The sequence below is a fragment of the Nuphar pumila genome, chromosome 10, assembly GCF_984573655.1.
Source record: "Nuphar pumila chromosome 10, dmNupPumi1.hap1.1, whole genome shotgun sequence".
Taxonomy (NCBI): domain Eukaryota; kingdom Viridiplantae; phylum Streptophyta; class Magnoliopsida; order Nymphaeales; family Nymphaeaceae; genus Nuphar; species Nuphar pumila.
Window position 1 is genome coordinate 32345603 of NC_143258.1, and position 15741 is coordinate 32361343.

General features: G+C 40.7%; 1 protein-coding gene across 1 annotated transcript; it reads right to left on the reverse strand.

Annotated features, from left to right (window-relative positions):
* Positions 1 to 3258: 3258 nt before the first annotated feature.
* On the reverse strand, positions 3259 to 12560 carry LOC149826620 (amino acid transporter AVT6C-like). Its single transcript, XM_090020085.1, has 5 exons — positions 12147 to 12560; positions 9677 to 9829; positions 5570 to 5773; positions 3818 to 4289; positions 3259 to 3695 (listed from the first exon to the last, which is right to left on the reverse strand). Exons 1-5 carry the CDS (start codon positions 12556 to 12558, stop codon positions 3575 to 3577), a joined length of 1362 nt encoding a protein of 453 aa, XP_089876211.1. The 5' UTR covers positions 12559 to 12560; the 3' UTR covers positions 3259 to 3574.
* Positions 12561 to 15741: the final 3181 nt, after the last annotated feature.

The following is a 15741-nucleotide window of genomic DNA, read 5'->3' on the forward strand; positions in this document are numbered from 1 at the left end:
TTTTCAAGAGAAAACTTCAAACATATGGTTCTATTAAAAATTTAAAGCAAGACTTGTTGCAAAAGGTTTTAAACAAAAACCTGAACTTGGTTATTTTGACACATATGCTCTTGTAAGTAGGATTGCATCTATTAAAACTATAGTTGATTTGGCGTCAATTTACAATCTTAAAATTCACTAAATGGATATTAAAATTATTTTTTTAAATGGTGTTTTAGAAGAAGAAATTTATATAGAACAATTAAAGGTTTCATCACACTAGGTCAAGAAAAGAAAGTTTGTAAATTGTTAAGGTCATTGTAGAGTTTGAAATAATCACCTAAACAATGGCATGAAAAATGTGATGAAGTAATTATTTAATACGGATTTAGGATTCATAACTTTGATAAATGCATATATAGCAAAGTAGAAGATAGTCAGAACAATTATGTGAATAGTTTACTCAAGCAAAAAGTAATATCTATTGAATATGTGAGATCTTGTCAAAACTTAGTAGGTTCGTTGACAAATGGACTTTCTCGATAAATTGTCTATAAGATATCAAGAAAAATGAAACTAAAGCCCATAAAATCAATCAGCATTGATAGAAACACAACCATGTGATAAGGGTCAAACCATGTCTAGTGGTTCAATAAGAAAAATAAATCATTGAGTGATTGGACTAAGCACTTAATAAATTTTTTTATTCTTGATGTCAAGTACTCAAAACCTGTGTATGGAGGTTGAGTTCAAATTGAATTCTTAATAAGATTTATAAGACTTATGGTTGAGATGTTTCAAACAGGTTTATACCTTTGATGGACTTACCTATGTAAGTGTGAAGGTAGGGTTGCCTTATATGGGACTTGGACTTTGTCTCTAAAACGCTCATGAGACTGGGATACAACACAAGACCCTTAATATGCGGCTTTTATATATTGCTAGATACACTATGATCACCTGAAGTGAAAGTGTGTATTACGGTGTCTGAAAAGTCAATTAGGATTCTCAATTCAAGGTTAACTCTATTGGGGTCCCAGACTAAATAACATTAACGTGGAGGTTCAAACCTAAAAGGTACCTTCATTTATGCACTAGATCTTCGCGAATAGCCTCTTGAGTCTTATTCTTATAATTTTGATCCAGTGGGGGATTGTTGAATTTAGCTCAAAACTATTCTTAAGTTTCTTATGATTTTTTCTTATTTTCCTAAGTTTGTGAATTTTTTATCGTTTCTACAATTTAGTCTCATATTGAAAGTTGTAGGAACTTTTTTTGTCCTTATATAGAGGGGTAGTGCCTTAAAGGGCAAGGCCCTCAAGCACATTAGTGCATCTCTTTATTCTTGAACCTTGGATATTGGACTTTGGACTTTAGACTTTGGACTTGGATTTAGATGTAGATTTGAATTCAGCCTGACTTGGCTCGGTTTAGACTGGTCTGTCCAGTTTAGCTTGGCTTTGACTTTCTTTTTGGTTCTTGGGATATTTTTATCCACAAGTGCTTTTTCGACCTTTGACTTTGCAATCATTCATATTTGAATCTTCTTGGATCTTGTTCAGATTCATTTGGACCTTGCCCTAACGGTCTTGCATGGGCATTAAAGTTCTAAATGATCCAGCAGTCGCCCCCTTATCCTTGACTTGTTGACTCGATCAAGGTTGTTCTTGTACCTTTTAAGGTCATTTTTATCTCATTATTGCCCTTCTAGTCCTTTATTGGCAACCTTCTTGGGTTAACCATTTGAAGTTTTATGGCCAGTCATTTGACCAGCCAAGGCCCCATTAAGGCTAGTCGTTGGGCCCTCTTGAAAGCCCTTTATGGGCTTTAATGGGGGGCATGGGGGGCAAAGGGCCTATATAAACTCAATTCTCTCCCCTTTCTCTTCACTCAGCTCTTAACTCTCACCTCTCTTCTCTCTCTAGTTCTCTTTCTCTCTCTCATGAGCTTCTCTTTCTCTCTCTAGTTTCTAGCTCTCTATCTCTCTTGGGTTGAATCCAGATCGAGGTACAGATCCATACCTAGTTCCTGTTGAGAGATCCAGTTAACCAGGATCCAATTAGTTTAGATCTGATAGCTCAGACCCAATTAAGATCCATATCCAAGTTGCTATAGAATCTATATCTATATCTCGGATCCATACTCTAGTCAACCCTAGTTAAGAGGTTGTTCAAGGTAGTTCGTGTCGAGGTTATTGGGCTCACCCAGTGCAAGGCATAGGCTGATCATTCGCGAGAAGGAAAAAGCTCGGTTGTATCCTGAGAGCATAGTTGCACGCATACCCATTGCACCTAAGTGGGGCAACTATCGCTTGAAAGACAATGCATTTAAAGCATGTCTTTGAGCTCACTGTTGAAGCTCAGTTGCCATACCCACTGGGTCAGGTATAATTTTCAACATGATCAAGATAAAAAAGATGGGAAGGATAGTAGGATGCTCAACCTCTCAGTAACTGATCTCTTAACCTTATTTTTGGCACCATTCTTCTCTGCGCCTGACTTGAGCCTTGAGTTGTATATATTTTCCACTGCAGTGATGAATAAAAGTAAGTGTGAAGTTCTGATAATGGACGTAGGTTGTATACAACCAAACCACGTTACATCGTCTTCTTTTGTGTGTTGAATTTCCTTCTCTTTTCTGTCGATGTTCTTTTGATTCATCTTGCATATCACACACAATAGACCTACTTGAAATTGTCATCCTTTCAACTTCAATAAAGTTTGTGTGGGAAGATCATCTAGGATGATTAAACCATGAGGTAAACTCTAAAAGATCCTCGATTTTTACCCTTGGAAAACATCAATGCTATTCTTCCATATGATAGAATGAATCTTATAGTTCGTATTTGATCTTTTATTCTTTCATCTTTTTTAAATCTCTTCCAAATGATAAATCTTAAAGCAAGCTGAGCTGAGCTAAATGTCAAATTGTTTGAGATTTTCTAGCTCACCTGATTGCTTGGGCTTTGTCATCTTGAGCTCCAGACAACTTTAGTTTTGAATTTCTTTTCTTTTCTTTTCTTTTCTTTTCTTTTTCTTTTTCTTTTTCCCAAGGGGGGAGGGGGAGATGGGCCTTTTGTAACTTATGTAGATGATATTCGATCAAGAAGAGCTGGAAAGCTTATGTCATGATCGTTTCAATTGAAACAACACCCTCCAATTCACCTTTTTCTTCTATCTTCCTCTGATCATCGAAGGGAAAAGCCAAAAGAAAAAAAAAGGAAATAAAACAGGTGACATTCTCTCGAGGAAAGCCCAAGGTGACAAGCAATCTCTTTCAATTTTCCAAGTTTTCTACACAAATGGAAACAAGTAATGTACTAACATGCTTGAATTATATAGTACAACATCAATTTTTGTCTTCAAATAAAATGAAGCATAGAAGTGCAGATATGCTGTATCTGATTTGCTAAATACAATGATGCAGGTATCTGTGAGGCTCACTACAAGCTCCCTTTTGGTGTTGATCTTGGATCAAGTGTGAAAGACCACGGTTTCTGCAATTTTAGATGTCCAAACTGAAATTCTTTCCTTCAGCCACACCTGGTAGAAATCTTGTAGTTGCTGTTCTCATAATCACGAGTATCAACAATTAATTAATTTATTGTCAAATCCATCACATTGCTGATTATGGCAATGACACTAGACATTGCAGCAACTGCTATCATGGTAGTCGCCAGAATCCCATCATTCCTGCTTGATATCCTATTGACGTCTCTAATAAATAGACAAGGAGAAAACCAAGATGAGCACTGCTACTATTGCAAAAAATACTCTTTCAGATTAGATACTTGAGAATGGCCATTGAAAATGTGAATGTGATGATTATGGTATTGTACCTTAGAACAATTGCACCAGGGAAGATGAAGGCAATGGAGACCGCCGTCGTTGAGCCTATGAATTGGAAGACATACCATATGCTGGGTATGGAAATGGCTATCAAATACAGTGAGGCAAGAACAGACACTGTGATGAGTGCATAACGCTTCATGTCAAACACGAGCGGCTTCTTTATCTTGGGAAACAAGAGTAGGTCGAGGTTGATTCTCAGAGAGAAGTTCAAGAGAGGAAAGACCAGCATCAGATGGAGTGCATAGCTCAGCCTAACCACATCCTTCATCAATACGGACAGCGGCGAGGAATCAGAGTCAGCATTGAAGTTGGAGAGGATGTCGACCATTGTTTCTTCACCAAAGAGAAGGTACCCAAAGAATCCAGTGGCTGCATAAATGATGGCACACAGAAGGAGGGATGTCCTTGCTACTGCATTCATCTCAGATGGTTTGTTTAGTTCGATCTTTATGTGATGAACTGCAAATTTAAGAAGAGTCAAAACGAGGCATTGTCATAGCACTGATACTGGAAGGGTTATCCATCAAGACTCCTTCCCAAACAGACTCTCCCGATAATGCTGATACGAAAGGAAAGCCAACAAACATAGAAGGAGTTAACACATTTGAAAATTCTATGCAGATAAGAAAATCCGAATTGTTATCAGATCACGACTAGCTGGGTGAGTCATTAACATCCTCATTTCCAAATCTTAAAGATGAGGATAAGAAGGAAGGATCTCTAGCCAAGACGTTGATCTCTAATTCTAAGGCAATTCTGGAAATTTCCAAAATGTACTAAGATTGATCCTCCTAGAAACCTTTATAATGAGAAGAAGAGAATAGTCCCTATTCACATCTGAATAGAGCAAATGTAGTGGACGTAGGTTGTTTAACCGAACCACGTTAAATTTGGCCTTTATAGCGTGTGTGAGTTTGTGTATCGTGTGAACACATTCTCTGTTAGGCAGAAATTATCAAGGGCCTGTTTTTTCGTTTCTAAGAAAGAGGACACCCTTTCATAGGAAAGGGCGCGATGGGGACGCTAGCATGGTTTTCTCATGAAAATCCTTTTGCATGGAAGGTGTGAAGGGATTTTCATGTGAAATGGTATAGAGGTGGGAAATACTGGCCCCACACAATCAGATTCCTATGTTTGTTTCACCCATGATGAGAAACACCTGTCACAGTGGACTTTTCATATGAAAACCCATTGAAACATACAGAACCTAAGGGAACGGTTGTTTCATTCATTCCCATATGAGGAAAGGGCCTTTCATGGGAGAGTGCACAGATTTCTACAAATTTCTGCCAACTCAGGCTCCTCATGAAAGTTTCTTCATGTGGCATATGGTAGGAGGATTTAAGGATTTGCACATGAAAAGCGGTAGGTGGTAGAAAAACTTGGGTTTACTAATCCCAGCATGACACTTCCACCATGATAATTTGATGTTTGTTTCCCTCGTGAAAGGAAACAGAGAGAAAGGGATACCAGCAATTTTCTATGAAAGTTGCACGAAACACGAGGGCCCTAAGAGGCATTTGGTTTCTTCAGTTCAATCTTTCTATGATAAACTGCATATTTAGGAAGAGACCATTGAATATGAAACTGAGAGGTACTTGGATGATTACATTAGGAGATGATTAGATACTGTACATCAGGGTGCATGAGTGCATCGACTGTGTGTGTGTGTGTGTGTGTGTGTGCGTGTGCATGAGAGAGAGAGAGAGAGAGAGAGAGAGAGAGAGAGAGATCTTGACCATTGAAATGACAAGTGTAGGCACTAATGAGAACAGGCATACAGGTGAAAAGCTTAAAGATGGAAGATTGGCCTGTAATCTGTGGAAATAATCTCGGTTTCTCTGTCCTTCCTTTGAATAAAGCTAAGATGGCCATGGTTGCGCTTGCCAACACGAACACAACGGCTAGAAGTACTGATATCCCCGAACTAAACCTCAGAGAGTCTGCAAAAAGTTATACAAGCAATTTGTAAATTCTAACATAAATATGAAAAGGAAAGAGGTTGGTAACTTTAGATGCCTTCTTGTGAGATATTGGATGAAACATTTTTTGAGACCCAAACTCCATGGCCATGATGCAGTTTTTCAGCAAGTACGTTAGAAACTGTTTGATTAATTTGAGAAACCGTAACATTCTAGTGAACTCCATCATAGTAGTAAGCAATTGACCCGAGACAGGTCAGTGTGTGAACTTAATTATTTCGTAATTCATGAATAAGTAGTACCTTTCAGGTTTGAACTAATGATTGAGCAAACCTATAACAAATGATTGACATGAATGGGTTGATTGGCTCGCCCAAGATATGCCTGGGATAAGAAGGTGGTTGTTCACCTTTTGTCCTCACCACGTTTATTATCTTCTTAATTAATTGAACTTTATTTCCTTCAAAAAAAAAAAAAATGGTGAAGTGTTTTCACGGCACAGTGAGCAAAAGTGTCCAAACTCCACAATCATGTTCTGTAGTATAATGTGTCAGCTCTCTTATTAGGGAGAATTAGAACCTAGGTGGCTTCCCATTCCTGGCCAGCTAAATTAGCTAAATTTATGTTGCACTAGAATTATACCTGCCAATACGCATACAGAAGGAACCGTGGTTTATTCATATTGAGTTCTCCTTGAATAGGGATGGCAATGAACCGGGGCGGGGGCGGGGGACAGGGTCTCCACCCCCGCCCCGTCTCAAGATTAGAACCTCCATCCCCGCACGGGGATGGATTTTAACCTCCACCCCCACCTTCATCCCCGTTTCATGTCCTCCATCCCCGGTTCAAACGGGGATGAGGCGGGACGGGGCCCTATTTCCCCATAGTCTATTGCCATCCTTTAGAAGGACTGGGGATGGGGCGGGACGGGGCGGGGAAAAGTGTATGTCCATCCCCGCCTCCATCCCCGAACGGGGATGGATTTTAACCTTCGTCCCCGCCTTCATCCCCGTTTCATACCCTTCATCCCCGGTCCAAACGGGGCGAGGCGGGGCCCCGCTTTCCCCTGGTCCACTGCCATCCCTATCCTTGAACCCTAAAAAAGGTCAATATGGTAATTGAACAAATCAAAGATGAGTAGGCAATAGCCGGAAATGGATAGAAATGAAAGAGGTTAAGAAGGTTCCCTCCTTGTTTGGTAATGGAGGGAGAGGTAAAATGGAGAAGAAGTTGACCTTTCTTCTTAGGTTCGACTCCCATAGGGTGTGAAGGTGCCCTTAACTGGTGGGCACCATAAGGGCTTAGGTGTCGGTGACCCCCACCCGATGTTTACTTCATAGGGAGGCAGGCCCATTAAGTTATCATCATTGGGGATGCAAGGAGTCGGATCGGTTCGAATTCAGGAGAGCCAAAATTTGCAAAATCCCTTCCTGAATCCGACCTGACATTAAAAAAAATGAGGCAATAGTCGGAAATGGATAGAAATGAAAGAGATAAGGAAGGTTCCCTCGTTGTTTGGTAATGGAGGGAGAGGAAAATGCAGAAATTCCAACTATTTGCAAGAAACCTGCATTTAAAGGCAGGAGTCATAGTCCATATATCTAGTCGTTGTCGTAATTATGTTGCCCAAAATCAACCAAGGCGAGTGATGTCTTGTAAGATAGAAAAAACGTCATTCAAGTTCCTTGTTTTTTGTTTGACTTGGATGTCTTGCAATAAAAGAACGGCCCAAAGATATGACCGTCTTGCTAGCTAAAAACATAGTTACCTGGCAGTCTATATAAATTAAAATAAATAACTAGGTAGCAATGTTGCGAAGAGCATACCTCAAGGCTGAAAAAACATGTCTCGCCTCAAGGAGAGGCCCTTTGTGTTTTGAGGCACGACATGTGTAGCGCAAAAGGCTCAAGGCGTGTGCCTCATACGCCTCAAGGCGAGGCAAGCTTGAGGCTAAGGTGCATGGCTCAAACTAATTGAGCCAAATGGGGTCAAAGCCCCCATTTGATCCAAATCTAATAAGTAAAAAAAACAAAAGAAAGGGAGAGGCCCGATGGGTTAGAACACTCCCCCTCTTTTACCTATTCTCTCTCTCTCTTCTTTTGTTTTTCTTCTTTTCTTTCTTCATTTTTTCTTTCATTCCTCTTGCTTCTTCTTTCTCTCTTCTTTCTTCTTTTTTTTGTTCTCTTCTTCCCTCATTCTTTTTCTTTTTCTTTCATCATTTTTTTTCTTCTCTTTTCTTCTTATTCTTCTTCTTAACGACTAGATTTTTTTTTGCAATTAATTTACTGTATATAAAAATTGTATATATTAATTTTGTTAGTTTGTTTATGTTTTAGTTTATTTATATAAAAATCATATATTTAAAATTGTTACATTCAGTTTGTGTAATTATTTGCAAATATGCATGTGACTGTGTATGCACATGTAATTGATTGTTAGATCATTTAAATTAAAAATATTTTTTGTTAATTGAAAATGTTTGTTTTTTTCATTTGTGAGACTAAGTGTAGATATGGATTATTATTTGTGATTTTAGCATATAGATAGAGCTAATTTTTCAAACAAGCATGCATGAAAAATTAGCTTAATGTTTGTTTAGAACTTTAGATTATTTTTTTTGCATTATATAATGATGTTGAGGAATTTGATCTTTAGTAATTTTGTTAATTAAATTTTCATTGAATGGTCTTATTTTATTTGTTAGATACTTGGATAGATCAAGTTTTTGCATTAATGTTACTTTTACATGTTATTCTTATATTTTTTGATATTTATTTGAGATTTAGTATTTTTATCGGTTGTTGCGTTATCAATAAATTATTTTTTTATTTATTTGTATTTTTAGATAATTTTTAAAGTTTTTTTAAATTTTTTAAAATATATTTTCGAGGCTTACTCATCGTCAGTGCTTTTCACAACATTGGTGGGTAGGCAATACTTAGCCCAAATTTTAGCAAATAAAGCCTAGACTTTCAATTTTCTTTCAAAAAAGTTCTAGTTGCCAACAGATTAACAAAGACATCAGATCAGAACGACCAGTGACAGCTTGTGGTGTCGAAAACCAATACTAGCTTGGGTTGCTCGAGTGGCAGTGGGCCTGGGGAGAAGGTCCTGACACCTTTGTCCTAGGTTCGACTCTCGCTAGGTGTACAGGTGCCGTTCAACTAACAGTCTTGGTAAGAGTTTGGTGTCAGTGGAAACACCCGGTTTTAACTTGTAGGAGGCAGGCATGACCTGGTTTTCAGCAAAGGTTCCTCGTCATTCAAAAAAAAAAGAAAAAAGTAAAGCCTCTTTCTCTCTCTCCCTAATATTGTATTGTTGCTAGGGATGGCAGTGGACAGGGGGAAAGCGGGGCCCCGCCCTGCCTTGCCCCGTTTGGACCGGGGATGAAGGGTATGAAACGGGGATGGAGGCGGGGACTAAGGTTAAAATCCATCCCCGTCCGGGGGTGGAGGCGGGGATGGACGTGCACTTTTCCCCGCCCCGCCATGATCCCCACCTCATCTCCGCCCCAACCCCGCCCCGACCACTTTTCCCCGCAATATCCCCGCCCCGCCCCGCCTCGCCTCATCCCCGTTTGAACCGGGGATGGAGGACATGAAACGGGAATGAAGGCAGGGATGGAGGATAAAATCCATTCCCCGCCGGAGATGGAGGCGGGGGTGGAGGTGGCGACCTTGTCCCCCGCCCCACTGCCATCCCTAATTGTTGTTGACTGAATCACTGTTCGGCGTCATTAAAAAAGAAGTAAAGTCTCTCTCTCTCTCTCTCTCTCTCTCTCTCTCTCTCTCTCTCTCTCTCTCTCTCTCTCTCATATTGTATAGACAGTATAGTTGCTGATTGAATCACTACACAATCATATCATAAAGCAAAATGGGAAAAAAAAAATCACAAAGAAAGCGTGATGTGGGTGGTGGTTCATACCTATTCGCTTAAAGGAAACGAGAGGAAGGAGAATAAGGAGACAGGTCGAAAGCAACGCCCACTCTCTGGTATTCCACCACTGAATCCCAAACCATTCTTGCAGCAGCCCAACATTCACCGATCCCCCACTCGTGCTTCCAGACAGTACATCACCTGCACAAAAGGTGCCATCGATCTTTATTGAAGCAAAAGTAAACGGAAGAGTCATGCTGAATCTTTGAGATGTTGATCTGCATACTCTGTTCTCGACCTAGGTTCGATCTCTCTCCAACCCAGCTCGCAATACCGTGTTTTGTAGCTCCGGTTGGCTACCTTAATTTCTTTTTCTTTTTTCGCAAGCAGTTTAAAACGAGACCAGATCAGGTCATATTGTATAGACCCAATCGATGGTTATATTCAATGGGGATTGAATATAACTGAACTGGTGTAGAGAGAGAGAGTAACCAATCACAAGCTTCATGACCTTTATGTAAAGCAACAACACCTGTCCTCTTTCTTTCACCTTCTCCCTCACACTACCAAGTTACTAAAATACCTTGATTGGTAAAGCTATCAATGGATCTGGTATTCGACCCATCAGCATATACGTATATATATATATATATACCAAAATAACAAATTGTCAGGTTAAAGTTTTACCCGGTCACAAAAATGAAACCACAAACTCAGATTTGTAAAAATATATATGAAACTGTTGGGTCTAAATGGGCGCCCAACCAAAAAGCCAGGTCGAATCCGATACCCAGCAAAAATCATAACCCAGGTTAGGTTTGGAATCTGGATCGCCCGAAATACCTCAAAATCCGGTTCCGGTTGAGTTGGATACCCTATAAAAACCCAACCCATTCACGACCCTACCTTTTAATAGGACAGGTGTCACTTTTTGCATAAGCAGTAAGACAAATCTTTGTTTAAGGCTTATTGGATTCGCATGTTTAGGCTAAGATTTTAAGCTGGGGCCCGTTATATATACCAAGCCAAAACTCAGCTTATTATATAGTGGGTCGGGCCTAGGCCAGACCCCGGCCCACCGGGACGGCAAGATGAGCTTTTATTATTTATTAGTATTTTAATAATATAAATTTTTAAACATAATAATTTGATAACTATTACTATTTACCTAATGAGTTGGGTTAATTTTATAAAAACTAGTAAGATAATTAATCGGGTGCGTGGGAAGTTGAGACCTTGTTTAATTATTACTATTTACAAATGAATTTGGGTCAGGTTGGCCTGCTTCACATTGTCCCATTGAACCAATGGATAATGGGTCGGGCCATGGGCTGCTCTTCAAACCCGAGCCTAATAAGAACCAGGCCAAAACCTGGCTCGTTAGTAAATGGGTCAAGCCACACTTAAAGCCCAATAGGCTGAGATCTAAACAGGCCCTTGCCAGGCCGGCCTGATGTCCACCCCTAGGGTGTCAATTACGGGTCAGGTTTACCTGAACCTGACCTGGACCAAACCATATAAGGTCCAGGTATAGTTATAAATAAGAAGATCCGATTAACACACGAAGGTCCTATTAATAAATGGATCTGGGTATAGTTTGCAAAATTTTATACCAAACCCAAGGCCAACCTGAGTTCGGATTAAGACCCACAATTTTTCAATGTAAAAATAATAAAAAGTATTACTTTACCGGGTTTGGTTAATGTAGTTTTTATAGAGTACATGTATGATTTCTATTGTAGTGGGCCCGATTAAACCCGGATTCAGATTCGGATATGATATCATACCCAAAAATAAAGTCCAAGTTTGGTTCTACCTGGGTCAGAACAAAACCCGACCCGTTGAAGCCCTTACCCACCCTTAGTCCCATGTGTTTCTTGTCACCACATCAAACCCCACTATCCCTTGTCTCATTTGTAAAGAAACATGTCTCCACTTCCGGACAAAATGATTTCTAATGAGGCACAAATAACCCTCTTGTTAACATAGCGTGAACTCTGTCTACGTTGTGTTGTGAACAGATTAATGAATAACCCCTCTTTTTTTATACACTTAAAAAGAGAAAAAACAAAAAAAAGAGCGGACGTAAAAGTAAAAAAGAGTTGAGCTTGGTTTTACTCAAGCTTGACTCCTTTAGCAAACAGGCTCACAATTGACGCTTGAAGACAAACCCAAGATGGTAGGTGAGATGCTCCAATTTTCGCCAAATAGGTTACCATTTTTTTTTTTTTTGACAATCCAAGGCGAAAATTTTCTATTGTACAGTAACAGCAAATGGATGGTGATCACATCATGGACCGTGGGTTTCGAACTTGTGACGTTCCGTCAACTTGGTGAAATTCACAAGTCGCTTCTTTGTGGGCAAGTAGGTTATTAATTACTGTTTTTTTTTTGCTAATACGAATAATAAATGATAATAATGGCACCATCTTTGCATTGATCCTTGTCAACTAGTGAAGATGAGAGAGAGTAATGCCAAATAAGGTTAGGCTAAAGGGAGGAAGAGAATGGATGGTACCGATTATGATGAGATAAATGATCATGGTTCCCATGGTGGTTATGGCGACGCAAATCTGCAGAGTGAGGGAGCCGAGGCGGCCGAAGGACTCGGTCATGACGCCGGAGTAGGAAGTGGACGAGCCGGAGTCGGTGAAGCGCAGCAGGAATTCGATGGAGACGTAGGAGAGGAGGGCGAGGAAGAAGACGAGGAGGAGGGAAGGGACGACCCCCAGCGCCTTGACGGTCTCCGGGATGGACATGATCCCCGCGCCGATGATGGTCGTCGACAGGTTGAGCACCGCCCCGGGGAACGACGCCCCACCACCACCATGGTCCACCTGCACCGTGGACGTCGTGGCTCCGTCTCCCCTCGACTTGGGCAGCAGCAGAAGCCTCTCCTCCAGCTTCCCATCCTGCTGAGCCGGCGCCATGACCTCTCTCTAAATGGTTCCTCCTTTTATTGGGAAAATGACATCCCTTGTTTGACGAAAGTGGTTGGCTATTGGGGGTACCTGTTCTCTGCCGTTTTTTTTTCAAAATGACCATCGTGTCCTAAAATGCTTATCCCTGCGAAGACAATCGTGTCTGGATGCTTCGGCCTCGTGGTTTTTTTTTAAGGGACCCACGTAGAACGAAGCGATGTCATTGTCCCCACCACAAGCCATTGCGGACGGTACTGCAGTTTTATGCGAGAAGGGGCTTTCTGGACATTTTCCTTTCCAACACTTTCCATTCACGGTTCAGTTACAACTGGAGTCGGACGGCTCTATGCGCTGGATGAACTTGGATGGAAAAGATAGCCAAGTTAAGAGTCCCATAGATGGGATTTCTTGAACGGTCCACCCTAACTCCAGCCTTGTGTACAGATTCAAACAACACAATTGGGTTCCGTGGTTGTTGTTTTTTTAAGTCCAGCTGGGGTTAGGCAGACCCACCAGCTATTATTCAACGTACAAATGAGGTTTTGAACATGCAACGTCCCACCATCCGATCCCATTTGCATTTTAAAAAGCTCAAAAGTCAACAAAACCACGTGGCATTCATCCAAAATGCAAATAGACGGTCACCATGTCGGCATGAGCAAAAACACCCGATATGCTTCCGCAGCAAGGGACCAAATTCTTCTACTCGTATTTTCACTACAAGAAAAATGTTAATTCGCGACAAAAATTTGTGACGGATATTTTTCGTCGCTAATTAGCGACGGATTAGCTAGAGAAAACTTTCTTCATGAATATGTCGCTAAGTAGCGACGGATTAGCGATGAAAGTTTTCTCTAGCTAATCCGTCGCTAATTAGCGACGGATTAACGACAACAATTGTTTCGTCGCTAATTCTCAATACAAGAAAAACATTTTAGCGAAAGAATTTTTTCGTCGCTAATCCGTCGCTAATTAGCGACGGATTAGCGACGGAAAAATTCCCTCGCTAAATCCCTCGCTAATTTTCGATTTAAACCGAGCACAAAATTTTCCCTCTCTCCCCGTTCGAAATTTAAATCGATCGCGCTCGATTTAAACCGACTTCTTCGGAGGACGGCGATGTCGGAGAGCGCGTTGGAGAGCATGTACATGAGAGTGGAGGACGGCGACGCCGGAGGACGGTCGGCGATCGCCGGAGGACGGTCGGTGATCGCTGGAGGACGTCGGCGCTGGTTCACGAAGGATGCCGACGCCGGTTCATGGAGGACGGCGACGCTGGTTCACGGAGGATGACGACGACGCCAGTTCACGGAAGATGAGGGCGCCGGTTCATGGAGGACGGCGACGCCGGAGAGAACCGGTTCACGGAGGACGGCGACGCCGGAGGACGGTCGGCGATCGCTGGAGGGCGTCGGCGCCGGTTCACGAAGGATGACGATGCCGGTTCACGGAGGACGGCGACGCTGGTTCACGGAGGATGACGGCGATGCCGGTTCACGGAAGATGACGGTGCCAGTTCATGGAGGACGGCGACGCCTGAGAGCATCGATTCACGGAGGACGATACAAGTCCGGCTATGAGGCAGAGCGATCATTTTGTGCAATGCCTGTCGGGTGCGGTATAAGTCCGGCTTATTGCTGCCGAAATACCGCCCGACAGTGATCATTTTTTTTTATTTTTTATTTTAATTTAGCGACGGATAATGTTCGTCGCTAATCTGTCGCAAATTAGCGACGAAATTAACGACAGATAAGTTTTTCCGCTAATTAGCGAGCAAAAATTCATGATGGCCTCTATCCATCACTAATCTGTCGCTAAACAGTTTAGCGACGGCTTAGCGACAGATTAACAATGGATATAAGTCGTCGCTAATCCACGGTTTTCTTGTAGTGTTTAGAGATATTGGCTAAGTGAGTCATTAGAATATGAGAACTGAAAACACGAGAACTAATGATTGAATAACGATTTTCATAGTTTTTTTTGTTCTTTTCTCTTGAATCTAAACACGCTAATATGATCTACAAGCTTGGTTTTATAAGAAGCTGTAAAACCTGTAATTTTTTTAGATTTTAAATAAATAAAGAATTTAGCTTTATTATTGAATTAAAAATGTATTTTTTTCTTATTATTATTTTTAAGTATTGGTATTGAACATGCTCAATTATTCACTGTAGGTCACTAGGGGTAAAGTAGTTATTTCAAGAATTATTTTAGATAAAATATTGTTAAATACTTAAATTATCATGAAAACTAATGGTTTTAGTGGGTCATAAAGTCAGCTGAGTGTTTTTTAGGTGTTTTAAACTTAACTAGATACATTTTAATGGTTTCTAAAAAAAAATTTAAAAAGGGTATTTTGGCTATAAAACTATTTATGGAAAATATTTTAATCAAGTAAATTATTATTTTAAAAAATATCAAAAAACATGAACTATCTATGTTAGTATAATTATTTGGTGTTAATAAGATAAGAAAAAAAATAAATTTTAGAAAAGGTTGTGGATTTTAAAATGAATTTGAACTCTATACAGGTTGGACCCACATGGATCGACCCAAGCATAAAGTTTTATGGGTTTTAAACAACTAAACAAACAGTACATTTAATTCTAATTGGAATTTTTGAACAATATTGTTTATATATAACATTTATATGTTATTTTAGTTTTAAATTTTTATTTTAAGATCGATTTTTAGTTTTTGAGGCTATTTGGATTCTAAATGGATCCAAATAGGAGCCCATTTGGATTAGCGCCTAAGGAGAGTCGCATGGGACCCACTAGGGCACCCAACCTCCATATTCCCCTTTTCATTTCCTACCAAAAACCTCCGATTTCACCCTCTTTTTCTTCTCCTCCAGGGTCGCCCTCGAGCACGACACCCTCTACCTCCGTTCTTTTTTTTTTCCACCTCAGCCACCAAACCTTCATGCCTGCCTCTCACCATTTTCCACTTCTTTGTTTCAACTTCCTCTTCTCTCATTTCTCTCTCACCCTCTCTTTGTGTTTCCCCTATTCGGGTGACCCAGCCGACCACGCGGTTGGGGAGCACCCACCTCCATCGAACGGCCACCCTTGACCTTCCTCCTTTTGCCAGAGAGCAAGAGTCGTAACCATCCTGCGGTCTGAACCATGTTGTGAGAGGGGGTGTCCTGCATTGCTCTCCTCCTCCTCTGTTAAGAATCGACTGGACAGA